This window comes from Amblyomma americanum, chromosome 1 (assembly GCF_052857255.1).
Source record: "Amblyomma americanum isolate KBUSLIRL-KWMA chromosome 1, ASM5285725v1, whole genome shotgun sequence".
NCBI lineage: Eukaryota > Metazoa > Arthropoda > Arachnida > Ixodida > Ixodidae > Amblyomma > Amblyomma americanum.
This window is the reverse complement of record NC_135497.1, coordinates 521,355,628-521,376,182: the sequence shown is the minus strand read 5'-3', so window position 1 is coordinate 521,376,182 and position 20,555 is coordinate 521,355,628. Positions and strand designations below refer to the sequence as shown.

The 20,555-nt window shown below is 46.3% G+C and overlaps 1 protein-coding gene across 2 annotated transcripts; it reads left to right on the top strand.

Moving 5' to 3' along the window:
* The first annotated feature begins 2,063 nt into the window (after positions 1 to 2,063).
* On the top strand, positions 2,064 to 15,822 carry LOC144107178 (tubulin beta-4 chain-like). Of its 2 annotated transcripts, none has more exons than XM_077640183.1 (7): positions 2,064 to 2,318; positions 3,068 to 3,176; positions 4,595 to 4,705; positions 12,912 to 13,156; positions 13,306 to 13,505; positions 15,007 to 15,443; positions 15,593 to 15,822. In XM_077640183.1, the coding sequence occupies exons 1-7, from the start codon at positions 2,262 to 2,264 to the stop codon at positions 15,763 to 15,765; spliced, it is 1,332 nt and encodes a 443-aa protein (XP_077496309.1). In that variant the 5' UTR covers positions 2,064 to 2,261; the 3' UTR covers positions 15,766 to 15,822. The 2 variants fall into 2 exon arrangements, with proteins under 2 accessions (XP_077496309.1, XP_077496318.1); XM_077640192.1 differs by having other exon boundaries at positions 2,065 to 2,318; positions 4,598 to 4,705.
* Positions 15,823 to 20,555: the final 4,733 nt, after the last annotated feature.

Here is a 20,555-nt window from a genome sequence, read left to right as displayed (position 1 = left end):
GTGAGTATCGTTACAACTGATCCTGGTTGGACGAGCGTAATGGAAAAGCCTGCTCGATGCTGCGGGCATCTTGGAAGCCTTAACGCGGGAAGCAACGCGCAAGCTGTGCAACATACTCTGAAAAGCTGTTAAAATTGTATGTACTGAATTTCGCGAGATAGGGGTCACAGTCATGTTCTCACAAAAAAATCCTCAGCATATTTAATCCAGTTAATGAACAATTTCAAGCGTAAGGAGGCCCATACCAAATCGCACTCAGCTTGCCACCGTTACAAATGCTGGTAAGGGATTGTCTGTATTGCTGTTGGGGCCTGATGTTTAATTCACAGGAAGTTATTTTAAAACCTGTTTTGATGCACAGCACGCGGAAGGCGCAAATGCAACCATTTTTCGCTTAATTTTGTACACTAGGTATGCGGATATTCATGGATATTGAGGAAGGCTCCAATTTTACTCCTCTGACGTTATGTTAAGGTCTGTTTACACAATGAACCCCATATAGGAGACGCCGCAGTGCCTTTGGCGGTCGTCGGCTGATACCAAGGTCGCCAGTTCGATTCCTGCCGCGGCGGCCATATTTCGATGGAGGCGTAATACAAAAATACCTGTGCGCTGCGGCCACAAGTGGCGCATGTTAAAGATCCCCATTTTGGCTAAATTATTCTGCAGCCCTCCACTACGGTGTTCCTCATACCCTATGTGTCGGTTCGAGACGTTAAACTCGACAATTAAAAAAATAAAATCTTGAGACCAATTTTTGTGTCGCGAAACAGGCTTTGCGTGACGTTCTACTTTCAGTTCGTAAAGTTCGCGCCTGGCTCGTATCTGGCCTGGCCCCGGTTGTTGTTGATGATGATAATGATGATGATTTTGGCCTCTGGTTGAATGGTACGTACCCACGGTGGGGGATTGGACAGGGTACATTGGCCCCGGTTATCTGCGCACCAGGGGTTCCAGCAGAAATTCCGATATCCTTTTTTCTGACGGCGGACCCCGGATCCTTGGCTGCCATGTTGGTGAACGTCGCACAGTGAAATGTGATGCGCGTGTCTAACCCTGTTATCAGCACCTGTGATGCTGGAGGTCGGAGCAAGCGGCTGTAAGTGGATTAGGCATACGCACGGCCTGTCGCCGTGCTACGTTCACCAACATCAGACAATTGTCCGCGGGCAGTGTGCATACCTAACGCACCGAAAGCAGAACGCAACCCGGACCAAGGAACGGCAAGAGGCCCGTATTGTGAATCCACATTTACTAAAGAATTCCATGATCCATCAAAAGTATCGATCATGTACCTAGTAAAATCACTGCCCGGATGAACAATTTCTGCGCAAATTGTCTGTGTTAATAGCTTGCTGTTCACCAGGCATATATTGGCACATAGCCACCCAATCTGAACCTGGCAACGTTTGGCAGAAGGTTAGGTGGGCGGATGAGATTAAGAGGTTTGCAGGCATAAGGTGGGCGCAGCTGGCAAAGGACAGGAATAATTGGAGAGCCATGGGAGAAGCCTTTCTCCTGCAGTGAGCGTAGTCGGGCTGATGACGACGATGATAATAGTGACCCACCCAAACCCCCAACCCAACCTCCCATACCCACACCCAACCCCTTCCTCCCAATGGAAAGCCACTGTTTCGAGAGCACAATCCAGGATGACCAGCGCAGACTGATCGACCAGGCAACCCCGATTGGAACAGATAATGAGGCCCTGGACTCAGGTCTCTAACCTCTTGGGGCTACAGTCAGGCTGCTGCTGCTGATGATGATGATAAAATAAAGTTTTCCAATCGGTCGGTAACATTAAAATTTAGAACTGACCGCACGCGCACAAATCGAAAGGTTAGAAAAGTTAAAAAAATATGCTGCAGAATGCACGTTAGTTCTTTCGAGCGAAACCAATTTCGAGCACCGAGAAAAGAAAGTAGAAGAGGCCGAGTTTGCCCCTGCAGCCTGTTGAGAGAACCCCGTTGTGCCGGAAGCTTTGCGAAACGAAAAATAGTTCGCGTTGTACGGCGCATATCCTTTACACGGCACCGTGTACGTGAACTGAAGGCCTTATATATAACCTCTGAAACGCATTTACCATGGCAGGAACAGGCTGCGGCACTACTTTATGCGCTATTGAGTCGACACGCGTACACATAGGAACAGAGTTGAGGAAGAAGTGAGCGTTGATGCTGCGCAAGGCTACAAATACGTGGGCCCTTGACCCAGGCAGGCAGTCGGCATCTTGACAGCTTAGTCTCGGAGTGGCATCGAACATGCGCGAGATAGTCCACATCCAGACAGGCCAGTGTGGCAACCAGATTGGGGCGAAGGTAAGCCACCTCTACCACCTCGTGGGTTATTTCACGGCTCAGGGGATCGCGGTTGCCATTCGGTCCCAGTGCCGGTCCCGGCGCGTTTTACGTTGGTGATTATGTTGCGTCCTAAACGCCACGTACTAGAATCTCGTTTCAGGATACGGGCGAAAGCAATTGCCTGTGAAGCAGTCGCGGCTTTTACCAGACGTACTGCTTTCGTTCTAAGTTGTGGCCTTTTTGCGTTGGACAATGTTGAGCCCTAGCTAATGCTCATCGAATCTCTTGTTCTTGACCACTCCTTTCGCTCTGACCTTTTAATTACTGCTCGCGCTTTGAGAGCGTTGAGATATTGTTGTTGTTTTATGGCATATAGCTCAGACTTTATTCCCGGTTGTAAAAAAATTCGAGACAATCGGTCTTGGCGGAGAGGTGACATGGAACAGTTTTATGGCAAATGACTGCCGCAAAGCGATCGGCGAGGATTCTTTGCCGGAATTTTTTTTCGCACGACCTAGTTTTCGCGTATGATGCAATTCAAAGGCCTCAAGTGATCTTAGGCCCTGCCGGGTTTCCGCCATCAGCAAGACACATGGCGGGTGAGAATCGATGGCAGTTGACGAGTTGACTACAAAAACCAGTTGACAAGTGGAACTGTAGCAGTTATGTTGCTTTCGCTGTGAATTACAGCCTCTAAATATGCTTTGACTGCCGCCACTGCGCGATGTGACGCCACTCTGATTACTGAAATCTTTTCCCGTCTGCAGTTTTGGGAGGTGATTTCCGATGAGCATGGCATCGATCCAAGCGGGGCGTACCATGGCGATTCGGACCTCCAGTTGGAGCGCATCAATGTCTACTACAATGAGGCCTCCGGTACGCGTCTGGCTGTATTTCGGTTGATAATTTCACTCTGAAGCTTCCCCGTCGAGTTGATGTTGCCTTGCGGCTGTTTCGCACTGCTAAGCATTACGGAAATTTGCCGGGCCGTTTGGCACATGACTTCAACAGAAACAGCAAGCGAAAGACAAAACCGAACGCTGTGTGTATGGTTGTCCCTTATTCTCGGTCCTGCCTTAATAGCGTTGTTTGTGCTGTTAAGCTGATATCTGGCCTGTCAATAGAGCTTCTTCAACGGCAGGCCCTTGCTCTTCAGGCTTTAAATTCTACAACCGATCGCGCAAATCTAGTTAGGTCAAAGTGCAATGTCTAGTGACCTCTTCTGTTTGCGGCATGTTATGTTAGGCCATAGCAGGTTTTCAGGTTGCATTGCCACAAGTCCCGCAGGGATTAGCTTGAAGGTTCTTGGCCAAAGGCTTTTTTCTCATAGGCAATGAATGTTCACAACGCGATTGAGTTTTTAATAATAATAATAATTGGTTTTGGGGGAAGGAAATGGCGCAGTGTCGGTCTCATATATCGGCGGACACTTGAACCGCGCCGCAAGGGAAGGGATAAAAGTGGGAGTGAAAGAAGAAAGGAAGAGAGAGGTGCCGTAGTGGAGGGCTCCAGAATAATTTCGACCACCTGGGGATCTTTAACGTGCGCTGACATCGAAAAGCACACGGGCACCTTAGCGTTTTTCCTCCATAAAAACGCAGCCGCCGCGGTCAGGTTCGAACCCGGGTTCTGAATTCCCTCGTCAGGTTTGACGAGGACATAGTACGTCTCCCCTCTACTACGTTTCCTCTTGCTGCAGTGAGTTTGTAAGGAGTTTTTAACTCTATGTTTGCTAATACCGCCGCTGTGCTTCATTTGGAAGGGGCTCGATCATGACATCCATGATTCGGCGGACGCATTTCTATGGAGGCGAGATCATAAAGAGCCGTGTGTTCTGCGATCTTATTGCGCGTAAAGTAACCCGAGGTGGTGCAAATTTATCCAGAGGCCGGCACTACTGCGTTGATGACAGCCCATGTACAGTATTCGGAATGTTAATCCCATATAGGACACCGTAAGTTTAGTAATACGAAACAGAAGCGAAACAGGAGTCGCAACAGGACGTTAATTTAGTGACATCATTTTGATCCACCTCAATTTATCTATCAACATTTCACCTTCTGTTTTTCTGCTGAAAGATATTTAAATATTTTATTATTAAATATAACTGGATCTCCTGTTTGAAGGCCGGGAGGTGGCGCAAGGACCTAGTAGTGCCGCTTTTATTTGCTATGACACCTACAGTTGGCGCGCTCTATTTTCATTTCTTTAACTGGCTTTGTTGTGACGCAGGTACTTGTAATAACTGCACGGTATCTTTGTTGCCGCTAAGTGATATTTGTTTTTTGTTTGAGGAGGTAAATACGTGCCTCGGGCCATCCTGGTTGACTTGGAGCCGGGAGCCGTGGACGCCGTCCGCTCGGGACCGTATGGACCACTCTTCCGGCCGGATAACTTTGTGTTCGGTAAGGGGCTTCTCGGCTTAAAACCTAGTACATAAACACACCCACAAGATCGCACAGTATAGACTAATCTTTAAAGCGCACAACTGGCTAAATTTGTACCCACATCTCTGTACGCACAGCGAATCCTCGCTCAGTATAATCCAGTTCGAGTGGCAGTCAGTTTAATACAGCCACGCAATCAAATACTTCGAGTTTGATCTATGGACATTCTCATCAGTTCCTTGCGAAACCTAGGCCGCCAAGATTGAGACGCAAGCTTGGTGGTTCATCAAGAATGTAGTGCGCCGTGAAAAGAGCTTATTACGAGAGAGGGATTACATGGGCCATTTCGAAAATAAAATGAATTGGAATAGAGGATATACAAGGCAAAAGCTGTCAGCGTTCAATGTGTTCATTGACGTGGACACCGTTCTAGACGCTTAAGGAAGTGCGTAAACTGGCTCCCCGGGTCAGTGGACGCTTCACTCGCTCTTCTAGGTACGTGACGATGGTGAAGACGTGTGGGCTCCATACATTAATAATAATTGGCTTTTGGGGAAAGGAAACGGCGCAGTATCTGTCTCATATATCGTTGGACACCTGAACCGCGCTGTAAGGGAAGGGATAAGGGTGGAAGTGAAGAAGGAAGAAAGAGGTGCCGTAGTGGATGGCTCCGGAATAATGTCGACCACCTGGAGATCTTTAACGTGCACTGAAATCGCACAACCTACGGGCGCCTTAGCGTTTTGCCTCAGTAAAAACGCAGCCGCCACGGTTGGGTTCGAACCCGGGAACTCCGGAGCAGTAGCTGAGCGCCCTAACCCCTGAGTCATCGCGGCGGGTTTCTGCATATATTAGCACTGATAACTTAGTGGTAGACACGCGGCACTGCAGTAATAGGCCGCAGCGTTCATTGGGTGATCAACCTCTCGCGATCATCAACTGCAACCTGCCACAGAGGCAGGGTGAACGCGCTGCATATCAAAAGTGCGGAAGGCAATCAAATGGGGTTTTAAAGTGAAGGCTTTACTGGCCGCAAACTTGGGATTTCGCCGTGGCGGTGCTCCGAGGAAGCACATAACGTCACAACGTGCGGCTCACCGCGCATATTTCTTTCTCGTTCCCTAGTCACTACTGAGAATGAGCCACTAGTAGCATCGAGCCACAGGTGTCCGCCGCTGCGCAGCGCCACGCCTTTCCTCAAAATCCAACTTTCAATTTTCAGTTTTCTCTTTTTTCTTTCCCTCCCTCCTTTATCGCTTCCTTTACGGCGCGGTTCGGGTGTCCACCCATATATGTGAGACGGTTACTGTGTCATTTCCTTTCCCCAAATACCAAACAAAACTAGTCAGCCGACGGTGTTCATAGTTCATTGGCGTTGACAACTTTGAAAAGGCCGCTCATTTTCACGAAAGGATAGACGTAATAATTAATGTAATAATTGGTTTTTGGGGAAAGGAAATTGCGCAGTATCTGTCCCGTATATCGTTGGACACCTGAACCGAGTCGTAAGGGAAGGGATAAACGAGGGAGTGAAAGAAGAGGTGCCGTAGTGGAGGGCTCCGGAATAATTTCGACCACTTGGGGATCTTTCACGTGCACTGACATGGCACAAGATGCGGGCGCCTTAGCGTTTTTCCACCATAAAAATGCAGCCGCCGCGGTCGGGTTCGAACCCGGGAACTCCGGATCAGTAGCCGAGCGCCCTAACCACTGAGCCACCGCGGCGCACAACCGGCTCCGGGGGTCAGTGGAGACCTAAATCTCGCTTTCATGCACGTGGCGCTGGTTTCCAACTGCAAAAGACTGCTTTGATTGCGTTCCCCACACTGGATAGGCAGCGCGCCCTCCCTGCCACCCTGGGAGGTGGCACGCAGTTAATGGTTGATCGCGAGATCTTGATCAGCAAACGAACGCAGCGGCCTAGCTTTTGCTGCAGTGCCGCATGTCAGCCACAACGCTGTCAGCGCTATTGCATTCAGGCCACATCTTTCTCCCACCACTGCCACGTGCATCAAATCACGAATGAGGCGTCCGCATATTCAGGCAGCCAGTTATGCGCCCTTCCTTTGTACAACTCCATCGTCGTCTAGAACATTGTCAACGCCAATAACACAGTGAACGCCGACACCTTTCGCTTTGTATTCCCTAGATTAACTGAGCTAATCCACATTAATTTTTTGCAGTTGCATGCCAACGCCACGTTACACGAAAGCGAAAGTGAGGTGTCCACTGACCCAGGTAGCCAGGTGTGCGCCTTTCAATTTCGTAAAAATGAGCGGGCTCTACGTTGTCAACACCAATGCACCAAATGAGCGCCGGCGGCTCATTTTTTTTTGTTTTGACGAAAGGAAATGGAGCAGGAACTGTCTCATATGTCTCGGTGGACACTAGATCGAATGGATAAAGGCGGGATGGAAACAAAAAAAAAGAAAACTTGAAAATCGATTTTAAGGAAAGGTGTGGCGCGACGCAGCGGCGGAACACCTACGGCTCGGTGCAACTAGTGGCTCATGCGCAGCAGTGACTAGACACGCTTACCCGAAATGGGCCGCTGGCTATAGCCTAGCGTAGCTCTCGCTACAAAAAAATTCCATCCGCCTTTGACACAACATCACATCACTCAGCAAAACGCATAGGTGGCGCATTACACAAAAAAGGGAGGCGGCCGTCTGCGGGGACAATCCGGCATAAAACAAAATATTACAGACAGATATTACACAGGAAATGAGCACAGCTGGCGGTTCTCCCTCCCCTGTGTTCATGTCATTTGTCACCCGTTTTACGTAGGGACTCGCTGGAGAGATTGTGTTCTGTAGCCGAGTACAATGCGAGCCATGACTTGTTGAATTGTTTGCAGACGTGAACATATATTTTCAACTTCTTTCACCCGTCGCATTATCGGGAACTTCCGCAAGCTGTTAACTTCAACTGTGTTGAGCGTTGTTTATCTCTCTTCTCGCTACCTGCACCACGCAGCATAAGTATTGTTTTTTCCGCCCAGGGCATGGCTTTCTTTCATGCCCAGCTTTCTGGGACATCTACTACTTGTGCCATCTACCGGCAGTGGCGGCAACAGGGAGCGTAACTGAATGGGAAGGGGTACAAAAAAAATCGTAAAACGTGAACAAAATCACCTACAAAAATGCTTCGGGGATTTGTATAATATACACTTAGCTGAGGAATGTGCCGAAGTTTCTGTCCTGTGCTATTAATACACGAGCTTCCCAGCGCGTTTGAATATTATACGATGCTGCCTACGGGAGGGGGCCAATGTTTTGGCATTTTTCCAGACTTTGAAACTGTATAGCACCGTAACACAGATAGATATCAAAAATGCTTCCCGGTTTTAGGTACCAAAATATATGGTGTTTAAAATGGTGTGAAACGATCTGGCATAGCTTTGATCAAGAAGCTTCCTGAGGCCTTTTAATTGAAACGTGATATTGCCTAAAATATGAAAGATGGCGCCCGGCACCGAGCTACGCTGCAGAAGTGGTTCGGACTGCTGAAGTTACGTGCAATTCGACGCTTACCTTTTTATCGGGTGACTTTTGCCTTGCAGACAAGAACACATGTCAGAGCTCGAACCCAGTGTCTCGACCGGAGCTTTAAATAAAGAAAGTTGTTACGATGACCATGCATTAACGCAGCTACATAAAATATTCGCGGCTGTTCATATATGCTTGTCGTGAAGCAACTTTGCAAATTGTCAGCCCTTTGCTATTATCTAAAAAGTTTATTGGGGCCTGTGATCATGATATATTAGGGTATGAGGGCTAGCTCGCCTCAATTTTAGCTATTCTTGTTGCTTTTAAGGAGCGTAGCGGCATTCAAACGGCCGACATCAAAAAGTATTCGCGGATATAAATGTTAAAGTTTATTCATTTAATACTTATTTAAGAAAATTTGATATAGCTTTACTCAGATACATTCTGAAGCTGTTCAGCTGTTTTCGGGCAGAACACAAAATTTGGAGTCTAGAAGCAAATAGCGTCTAGATAGACGTTCAGGTTGTTACTGTCACGTTCACCTGTAATGCTTTCAAATTTGTGACTCTAGCGTTGTCTGAATATGGTGACTCGAGTTTGCACTTAGAGTTCTAACCTTGGTTCAGAACCTTTTGTTTTGGTCAACTAATTTTAATAAATGTGCTCGTTTCTATAGAAAATATATTAGTATGAATGTATGAATGAAAAATTTCACGCATGATCACTATTCATACTTTTATTGCTGCAGCTATTGGCGACTTTTTTTGCTGTTCTTTCATTCTGACTTCTGTAATATGCATGCATGATGTATTGCCGGGATCCATCCTGTGTAACACAACTGAAAAAGTGAGGCTTCGCTTTTGAGGTGCGAAACTTCGCTTTTAAAGATACCGCGAGATACCGCCAACTTTTTTCCATTTTTGCAAACAAATTGGTGAATTTAATTGTGTCCACTTCTGGGCTACGAAAAAGCACTTTTACATGGACGTCATTAAGGAAGCATTTCATAACGGTATATATAAATGGTAAATATGGTGGCTGTCGCAATTTGCGACGCTGGCAGTCGCTGCTACGCTGCTTCGTCGGCCGATTGTCATGATATCGCATTTAATTCTCCCGCACCTCCCAGAGTGACATCGCAAGGGGCCGCCAGGTGCAAGAGGGTTTACCACGGATTAACAGGGTTAGTCGCGATGTCATATCAATCGTCTGAAGCAACTGTCTTGACAGCCTCCTTTGAAGAACGTTTCCATCTGTCCTTTGAGGCTGGGCTGTAATCATTTTAAGCAATAAAGTTTTCTTTTTCACCAGTATAATAGATGAGTTGCGTTATCGCAAGCAGCATGCTTTTAAGATTCATCTTCTTCAAAATGCTATGAAAACGTCTAAAAAATTGACCGCCAACAGCAAGATCACAGGATGTCAAGGGGTATAAATTAGAGGGGGGAAGAAAAATAAAAAACAACTAAGTGTCCTGCCCACGCCAGTACAAATACTACACTGAGACTGTTAAAAGAATGAAAACTAGAAGTGCCCCCCGTTAGGACGGCCAATAAAAATCAAGAGAAACACCCCCACAAATACATTCAAAGAGAGGGAGAGGGGTGGGCGGTTGGGGGGTGGCAAAGTCTTGCACAGGGTGCCGGGTGATGTAAGGCCGGCTCAGGACCCAGCCGCTATGCCCACATTTCAGCGTACGCGAAATGCAACAACGCTGCGGCTGTTTACCCCCGGGGGGTCGAATTAGTTCGAAGCGCTCCAGTGCGCTGTCCCTCATAGCCTGTAATGGAACTAATTTGTATAATTTCATTGTAGCTTTTCCCAGTTCCCAGGTTACTCTGCCTGCAGCAGCTTTGATTTCCGTGGTGAGGTGAAAAACTAATTATACTGCACTGAACAATACTATCGCTTACTTTGGAAGCAGCAGCGTTTGGTAAACCAAACCAAATACAATTGTAATAGAGAGGTACAGCGCAACAAAAATAACCAGACTCTAAAATATTTGCATTCTATATTACAAAGTTAATGAGAATATCAAATAGGCGGGGATGTCATTATAGCAGGCGGGGATGTCTATAGCACGTAGGGGAAAGCACAATGTCAGCAAATTACCATGAATGAAGGGGAAGCCTTCGTAACGATAACACTCATGGGAAGTGATCTGTTACGTTTACAGTAATATTCGAAGCACTGGAGGTTATATTTCTTTTCTCCTATGCACCTTCGGGGAGGAAATCGAGCAAATGTAATAGGTCTATTTTCACGGCGTCGCTGTCAATAAACTTGCACTTGTCACAATATCTGATAGCTGGTGCGGAAGGGCTTATAACTTCCCCGCAAAAAGGCAAGGACAGGGGCTATATTGCCGACATAAAATATTTTATTATACACTTTTTATACAACATTTGGAAACAAAATGTGAACAGTCAAAATCACAAAGCGTCATTACCTTGTGTTCATGTTACATGTACAACCAGAACGATGCACTCCGAACGTAATGAATATGAATATAACTAAACACACTTCACAGTAACATGGCATACAAAAGAAGCAATACTTTGCGAAAAGAATAAAGAACAAGGCAAACTTTTAATCGGTTGCCAAACAAAATGAGTCAGCAAAGAAGGACATACAAATGAACATAAATGATGGCATTGAATGGGCGTAGTACTGCTGTCGTCACTTTACTCGAGCCTGTTTGTGCGCATTGTGCACTTGATGCCAGTATCATATGATCTATGCCCGATACGACCAATCAGTTTTCTTAAATTCGCTGCAAAATTTTTTCCTACTGCCCCCCAGAACTTAAAGGCGTGTGTGCATGTTCATTTTCAAAGCACCCCCCCCCCAAGTACTTTTTCTAGCTGTACTGATTGCGTTAAAAATCGGTTATCCATGGTTTGTTTACATAAAAGAATTTTCTTACGCAAAAGACAAGCCAACATATCATTTTAAAAGTGACAACTGCAATACTTACAAAACACACATATCACATTTACATTACACCAAAAAATTGCTCAGGGCATATATGGCAGGTCAACAGTCACATAATACAAATACGCTATTTTTAGTACACACCGAACACTCCTTTAGAAGCAGGTCACATAAGGCATCAGGAACAGTACTCTTCATCTTCAAGCAGTGATGCACTTTCTAAACTAGAGGTACAACACAGCACTATAAATATAGGAGGAAACACGCAAAACTAAAAGGCACATCTCACCACATAACTGTTATCTCCTCCTATGGCTACAATCATTGCTTTTCTTTCTTTCCTTGCAAGGTTGCGAAGTTTTTCTATTGATTTGACTTTCGTCGACATTCCCATAGCCCGAAGCTCCGTGCGCAATTCTCCTTCATCCATGTCGTCCACATTTTGTAGACAGTTTCCTTCGCTCACTTTTTCATCTGCACAGCGTAGCCTCTTCGCCCGTGTCTCTTGAATAAGTCCCTCAAACCAATACTCTTGGTCCCGCTTTTTATATGCACGGCTTAGTCTGATATTCTCGCTCACTTCAAGCCTTTTCGCCAGCTTGAGAGCGTCAGCGGGTGCATTCCACATGTTAGACTTCTCATGGTGTAGATGCATTAGCACGTCGTTTTTTTCCTCTAACCGTTGGCACTTGAACCTTTCTTGCTTTGCGGAAGCGTGGTGCGCGAGAATATGAATGTATGGCTTAACTCTATCGCCACCATTGGCTTTGCAACCTTGGGCTCCTAATTCTAAGAACGTGTAAAAGAATTGTGAGGTTTCTCTTTCTATGCTGCGACCTTCAACATCATTTTCCAGGTGGTACAAAATTTTCCGCCTAAGCTTTCAAAGGAGCAAAGTTTTTTTCTCTGTATGAGGGTGCAATTTCCCGGCCAGTTTTTCAGGCAAAGCCTTTAGCAGGCGCTCACAATCCCCCCCGATACCGACATGAATGTTTTTCCCTTGTTTCCTTCATTGGTTTCCCAGACGTGAAATTTAATCCCACAGTTATTTACGGCTTCAACGATGTCCTGAACGTGTATGGTCATGCAACGTGGGCTGCGGACTTTTTCACGGTAATCTCTGTCTTCTGCTTCTGAAAGCAATCCATATACAAGGAGGTTAACTATACTTAACTTCATGTGCAATACATCAGGAATTATTAAATCAGAGTCGAAGTTAAACAATGGCACGTTTTTCATCCCGTTCGCCTCTGCGCAGCAATCAGCTTTCATGTTCTCAAGAGTGCGTATTAAAGGAGGCTCAATAAAGCTCCTGTTACTTGTCAGAACTGAGCACCTTGTCTGTGGGTTTGCTCGACAAAATGGACAAAGATAGTGTGATGCTGCAGACTGAAGACCCTGAACAACCAGCAAAAATTTCAAATCTGACCCTAGACAGATGCGAATCGGAATCTCGTGGTCCCCTACAGATATGCTACCCCTTCGTGCGACAACATTAATTTCTTTTATCAAATCCCGAAAAGCATCTCTTATTTCAAAATAACCTTCCGAGATCTCCGCCACACCGAGAAGGCGATGAAGGTTATGGCTGTAGGTGCCGCGTTTTGCAAATGATGACGAATGATAATCTTGTCCAGGCCATGCGTCTACTCACAACGCAGCCATCACCCTCTATTTTTACAAGGAGTGCCTCGAGGAGTTCTCTGTCTCTGAGTGGCTTTCCTTTATTGCATATTCCAGTACTGATTTTCTTCAGGATACAGTTTGTGCAAGTATACGCCTTTCACAACCCGCCCTTTCAGGTCAGAGTGGCGCTGGCAACAATTGGGCCAAGGGCCACTACACCGAGGGTGCTGAACTGGTGGACTCGGCGCTCGACGTTGTGCGCAAGGAAGCGGAATCCTGTGACTGCCTGCAGGGATTCCAGCTGACCCACTCCCTGGGCGGTGGTACTGGATCTGGCATGGGCACACTGCTCATCTCGAAGATCCGTGAAGAGTACCCCGATCGCATCATGAACACCTACAGTGTAGTGCCCTCTCCAAAGGTGTGTGACATTATCTGCAGGAGCCAACTTCAGCATCTTTGAAGCGAATCAAACATGACATTTTGGTCTTGCTTTATAAGGCGTCTTCCTTGAATTTTGATTAGTCGTTATGCACAAAGTTCTCATTCTCTTCCTGCGGCTACCACTAGGTTTCGGACACTGTCGTCGAGCCCTACAATGCTACTTTGTCAGTGCATCAGCTTGTGGAGAACACCGACGAGACCTACTGCATCGACAACGAAGCACTCTACGACATCTGCTTCCGGACGCTTAAGCTCACGACTCCCACCTACGGAGACCTTAACCACTTGGTTTCTGCAACGATGTCTGGTGTGACCACATGCCTGAGGTAAGTATTTCGCAGCTTCATTCAAGGGGTCACTTAAGCGCCTCATGCATGTTCATAAAGAGCCCAAAGAGGTCGACACCATCCGCCGAATTGTTAGTTCCGACGGTAGTGATCGGTTCATTATGGAACAAGCACTGCAAAGACTGCGGTCGCCAAGGTCTTTTACAAAATATTTAGAGTAATACACTACAGCTAATCTCCATGTATAAAGTGCATGTGGTGGCAATATTTTAAGAAAATACAATGACGAGCAAGAAAGCAAATAAAAGCACCCTCACCGTCCGCATAAAAACTAACAAACACCGCACCTGCTATAGCCAGCCAAGCAGCTGCTCAAGGAAGCTTTGAAAAACACTTCAAAAAAAGTGAATTTGGCAACGGCAGCAATAACGAGAAGGCGGCTGCCGTCGGGAATAATGGAGCGGCGCCTAATCTACGGCATGCGATTGCACACATTGGGAATAAAATGGCCGTGTTTCACCACTGTACCTCAGAAACTCATGAGGCGAAAAGGTAAATTAAGGCCTCGCGCTGTAAATAATGAAAAACTACTCTGTTGAAAAAGCAAACATCTCAAATCTCTTGGAAATAATTTAGGTGTGTGTCAGTGGAGAATGCTTTTTGAACTGTTTCTCCTTTATAAAGCGCACATTTATCTCGTTCAGCTCCTTAATCCTAGCGTACAGGACCTCCATATAAAGCCTCACGTACAGTGGAATCAGTTATCCCCGTTTTCTCTTCGGGAAAAGGGAATACACATTCCCACGTTTTGGTATGGAAGTTTTTCTTCGATAAATAGTGGCACTTTCTGAGGAAGTTGGGAGCAGAGTACCACATTAGCGTGCTGAGCAGTCAGTATGGAATACTGGTTGCCATTGTTGGGGGATGGTGTTTTAGGGCCTGGAGAACTATCACTTAATTTTAAAGTGCCACGACAACCGGCAGACCGGTGAAGTTAATACCCATCGATGTTCTCCTAATGTAGTAATTTGTATAACCTTTGAAGCTGGATACGAAGCAGTGTCCATGTGAAGAATCCATTTTTATTTTTTGTGATTTTGCCAATGAATGGAAACAGCAACAGAAGAAATCTTGTTACCTTACTGGAGCTGGTTTGTTTCTCCGCCGTTGTAATTTGGCTGAGGCAAATAACAGGCATGCAGTTTCAATGTTCTCTAGAACAGACTGGCAAAGTGTAAACTATGTCACTTCTGAAATTTCCATGAGTTCGTTCTTTCATTGGGCTTCGTTCTCTGCACTGGCGTGAAGAGAACTGAATTTAAAATTTGATGACCCGATATTCAAAAGCTTTGAACGAACAGCGGCAACAATCGCGACATTCTACAAGATGCCTCCACTGACTATTGTAGCTGCTTTATAATCTTACCACAATCTTGTTCTGACTGCTCCCAAACAAGAGCGCCCAACATACCTCTGTAAATTCTCTCTCCCCTTTTGAATTAAGCGGGCTTCTAATCAAGCACCGTCCCATTCCTCACAGATTTCCTGGGCAGCTGAATGCTGATCTTCGCAAGCTGGCCGTTAACATGGTGCCCTTCCCTCGCCTCCACTTCTTCATGACTGGCTTTGCTCCACTCACGTCTCGCGGCTGCCAGCAGTACCGGGTTCTGACTGTGCCAGAGCTGACGCAACAGATGTTCGATGCCAAAAACATGATGGCTGCTTGCGACCCCCGCCACGGTCGTTACCTGACAGTTGCTGCAGTCTTCAGAGGCCGAATGAGCATGCGGGAAGTCGATGACCAGATGCTCAACATCCAGAACAAGGACTCGAGTTACTTCGTTGAATGGATCCCGAACAACGTAAAGACAGCTGTCTGTGACATACCGCCTCGAGGTCTGAAGATGTCTGCTACTTTCATTGGGAACAGCACAGCCATTCAAGAGCTTTTCAAGCGGATCTCCGAGCAGTTTACAGGTGACCATCGTGTTTGATTTGAAAGTGCTTCTTAAAAGCACATGCTTTCATTGTAGGTACCCATTGCTGTCGATTTTCTGGTACAGCGCATTTTCGGGGACAGTTCTAGGAGTGTGACCCCGCCTGCTTGATATATTATTTTTTTGCAGCTATGTTCCGCCGCAAGGCCTTTCTGCACTGGTACACCGGAGAGGGCATGGACGAGTTTGAGTTCACCGAGGCCGAGTCCAACTTGAACGAACTGGTGTCAGAATACCAACAGTACCAGGAGGCCACCCCTGAGGACGAGGAGGAATTCGAGGAGACCCAGGCAGAGGCCTAGTTTGTGTGCAGTGCTTTTTTTCTTTCGGTTTACAATAAAGTGTCTGTTTGTCATGGATCCTTGTTTTTGAGCCAGGTGCTTGTGCACTTTAGTATGTCGTAGGCCCGGACTGCGTCACAAGCATGGTCACGCAAAACAGCTAAACCTTACTGTATTGCAATGTGCGCACATCTGTAAATAGCCGTGTGACCGGCGTTTTCGGCATTTTGACGAAACTCTAAAATCTGTTAAAATCTTCTCATCGAACCACTTTTAGAGCGAACGCAAGGTGATCTTAAGAAAAACAAGTTTTGATGAGCTATTATTGGTCTCGGATACTTCCTGTCTGATGATGTGGCAAATTCTCTGTGCTGTCGAAACTGATACGAGACGAGACGGTTTTTAGAACATCGCTACGGAGAATACATTTAGCTTATTCTCAGTGTTACTTGACTGAGTTTTTTTGGCGTATTATCTAGCCATCTTTTGTCTCATATTTTTACGATTTTTAACAAAAATTTCAGTGACGGGATCTTCGTCAATACTAGGACGATCGAATCACATTCCTTGAGAGACTCTTCTACTTGAGGCAACTAAAACACGCTGAGAAGACGCCGACAGGACATCAAGTAGCATTTGAAGCTGCTTGACCAATTCATTGTTCAGCGATAGTCGAGCTCCTCGGGGCTGCTGAACCTGTAGCGATCGAACCACAAGGCCCATATCTCGTCCTTCTGTGAGCGGCATAGCCCTAACCTGGGACGCAGCGCAGAAAGGATCGTCGTCAAAGGCTTTGGCGATTCGCCACTGTGAGGAGCCCTCAACCCTTAATACTCAACGAACATTGTCCGTGTTGAATTCTGCGCTAATGATTCAGAATCCCTCAGCGTGGTGTCCACAGAAACGGAGGGCAGGTGCTTTGGAAGCCATGCGAGCTTTCGTGATCTGAAAGCCCTATGGTTGGAGGCGGGAGCGATATTTCCGGCGAAGGTCTGGGGTAAACAGCTCTTTGTCTCTATAGCAGTTTAGCGTCAGCATCACCAGCTCTTAACGTGATAGCGGTAAAGGCCCCGTTCACCCGAAAATCCAGTGCCGATGTTCGTGTTTTCGGTGTCGTGAGTGAAAAATCGCAAGCTCTTGATTGCCCAGGTATTGAATGTCCAGGTATTTTTGGATGCAAAGTAGAGAACGACCGTTTGCATATATGGTAATTAACCGATTGCGCTACCGCGTTATACCCTTAGGGCGGAGCTTAAGTGATCCTTTCATGTTTTGCATGGCAGGTAGGAAAGCGCTTCCTGATGTCTCTGAGGGGCTCAAGTATGTCTCCGTAGTAGGTTTGCATTACAGGATAGGTTCCCACTTCATCGACTACCGCTTGGTTTTATGACCGCGAGCTGTGGCGTTCGTGATTTGATTCCCGGTGTGTAGAGCCCCTGTTATGGTAAGTGCTTCTCAGCTGGTACCCCCATGGCGGAATATTTGGGAAGCCTTCTCGATGGGGCTACCGCTGGTGTAATTACGACTGATTGTTGTCTGCGAGTCGAGGTTACTGTCAAGGATCTGTGCCATCTGTTTCCGTCGGCGACTGCGAGGATTTTCGTGGTCAAATAGCATCCAGGTCGCGGCAGTGTAACGCGAAATCCGGTGACAACTCTTGCACTACTGGAGTGGAACTCGTTTCATTTTTATCGCCTTACCGTAATATCCGGTATACAGTCCGCACGCAGTGTATAGTCCGCAACACACAATTTTGGCTGCATATGGATTGTAAAACTTTTATTTCCAACAGTTTGAGAGGCTTTAGGCCCCTCGCCTAAACGACAGCCAGAATGTCCTGGCTTGTGGCGGCGTCTTCGGCCAGTTGTACGACCTTTGTCTGAATCATCAGATCGGTGCTGAATAGGAGAGCCTCCCATTGGTCAAGCGATAGAATTTTTTTCCCTCCAGGGGGCAAAATGGTATTTCCAATATATATGGTTGAGATCCGCGTTGTGGTGACATAGCTTGCACACATTTCATTATTGGGACGGATAAAAAAGACTACACATAACTGGGTTCTGGAATGTATGAGTCTGGAGACGGCTGATGAGAAAAAAAATACTACACTTTCCGCACTCGTTACATACAATATCAGAATCAGGCGTGCGAACAGCACATAAAATTATATTTGGCGCAGTTCAAGTATCAAAAAACGTGGCAATAGAGTAAGCGTCGCGAACTTTGTGCCACATTCAGCGATGCTGAAAAAGAAAAAAATGCTGTGCAGTGCATGTATACAGATGGTCCGCAAAGCGCAAAATATAAATTTTTTAGCATGTATAACTCGCAAACTGTATACCAGAAACAATAGAATATGTTACAGAATTTCTGCCCCTCCCCCTAAAAGAGCCGCTTGCTATATATATATATATATATATATATATATATATATATATATATATATATATATATATGCATGCTAGGCATCACATGGGAAGGAAATATGCTACAGATTAGAAATTACGACCTACACTGCGCTCATCATCCTCGTCCGTAGCGTTTTCCTCGTTCCATTTACTGACAAGCACAAGGCACTCCGAGCGTATTCAAATTCTAAAGCTTCATTTAGGTAAGCACAACGAATGAATGAGTCAAATAACATTTATTTACTTACATTCAACCGCATAAACGAACAGTTCGATCAGTGTTTATATTTTTTAACGGCAAGCTCATGATTCACCCGAAGATGAGGAAGACGAGGTTTGCGACGTTCCGCGATGTGTTCATCTCTAAAAACTCAAATTTTCTTTAAATAATATAAGGCACACTTTTTACGCACTTCTTTTTGCCTTCGCCAGATTCTGAGCTGATCTCTCTTTATGGGAGTGTCATTAACCTTGCGAGACCAACGACAACCAAAGACGGTTGACCACAAATCACCTACTCCTTCAGTGCAGATGCCCGCCGCGGTGGCTCAGTGGTTAGGGCGCTCGACTACTGATCCGGAGTTCCCGGGTTCGAACCCGACCGCGGCGGCTAAGTGTTCATGGAGGAAAAACGCTAAGGCGCCCGTGTGCTGCGCTATGTCAGTGCACGTTAAAGAACCCCAGGTGGTCGAAATTATTCCCCAGCCCTCCACTACGGCACCTATTCATTTCTTCTTTCACTCCCTCCTTTATTCCTTCCCTTACGGCGCGGTTCAGTTGTCCAACGATATATGAGACAGATACTGCGCCATTTCCTTTCCCCCAAAAAACCAATTATTATTATTATTCAGCGCAGATCGGGTTTGGGGTAGGTGTCGCATTTGTAAATATACCAGCGCAAAACGTAAGCCCACGTTGCGGCAGAAGGGAAGACATTACGACAGATCCATTGCTCTCCTCACTGTAGTCGCGTCTCTTTTTGTGTACTCACTTCGTTTTTACAATGCGTGAGTATCGTTACAACTGATCCTGGTTGGACGAGCGTAATGGAAAAGCCTGCTCGATGCTGCGGGCATCTTGGAAGCCTTAACGCGGGAAGCAACGCGCAAGCTGTGCAACATACTCTGAAAAGCTGTTAAAATTGTATGTACTGAATTTCGCGAGATAGGGGTCACAGTCATGTTCTCACAAAAAAATCCTCAGCATATTTTTTCCAGTTAATGAACAATTTCAAGCGTAAGGAGGCCCATACCAAATCGCACTCAGCTTGCCACCGTTACAATTGCTGGTAAGGGATTGTCTGTATTGCTGTTGGGGCCTGATGTTTAATTCACAGGAAGTTATTTTAAAACCTCTTTTGATGCACAGCACGCGGAAGGCGCAAATGCAACCATTTTTCGCTTAATTTTGTACACTAGGTATGCGGATATCCATGGCTATTGAGGAAGGCTCCAATTTTACTCCTCTGACGTTATGTTAAGGTCTGTTTACACAATGAACCCCATATAGGAGACGCCGCAGTGCCTTTGGCGGTCGTCTGCTGATACCAAGGTCGCCAGTTCGATTCCTGCCGCGGCGGCCATATTTCGATGGAGGCGTAATACAAAAATACCCGTGCGCTGCAGCCACAAGTGGCGCATGTTAAAGATCCCCATTTTGGATAAATTATTCTGCAGCCCTCCACTACGGTGTTCCTCATACCCTATGTGTCGGTTCGAGACGTTAAACTCGACAATTAAAAAAAATAAAATCTTGAGACCAATTTTTGTGTCGTGAAACAGGCTTTGCGTGACGTTCTACTTTCAGTTCGTAAAGTTCGCGCCTGGCTCGTATCTGGCCTGGCCCCGGTTGTTGTTGATGGTGATAATGATGATGATTTTGGCCTCTGGTTGAATGGTACGTACCCACGGTGGGGGATTGGACAGGGTACATTGGCCCCGGTTATCTGCGCACCAGGGGTTCCAGCAGAAATTCCGATATCCTTTTTTCTGACGGCGGACCCCGGATCCTTGGCTGCCATGTTGGTGAACGTCGCACAGTGAAATGTGATGCGCGTGTCTAATCCTGTTATCAGCACCTGTGATGCTGGAGGTCGTGGATTAGGCATACGCACGGCCTGTCGCCGTGCTACGTTCACCAACATCAGACAATTGTCCGCGGGCAGTGTGCATACCTAACGCACCGAAAGCAGAACGCAACCCGGACCAAGGAACGGCAAGAGGCCCGTATTGTGAATCCACATTTACTAAAGAATTCCATGATCCATCCAAAGTATCGATCATGTACCTAGTAAAATCACTGCCCGGATGAACAATTTCTGCGCAAATTGTCTGTGTTAATAGCTTGCTGTTCACCAGGCATATATTGGCACATAGCCACCCAATCTGAACCTGGCAACGTTTG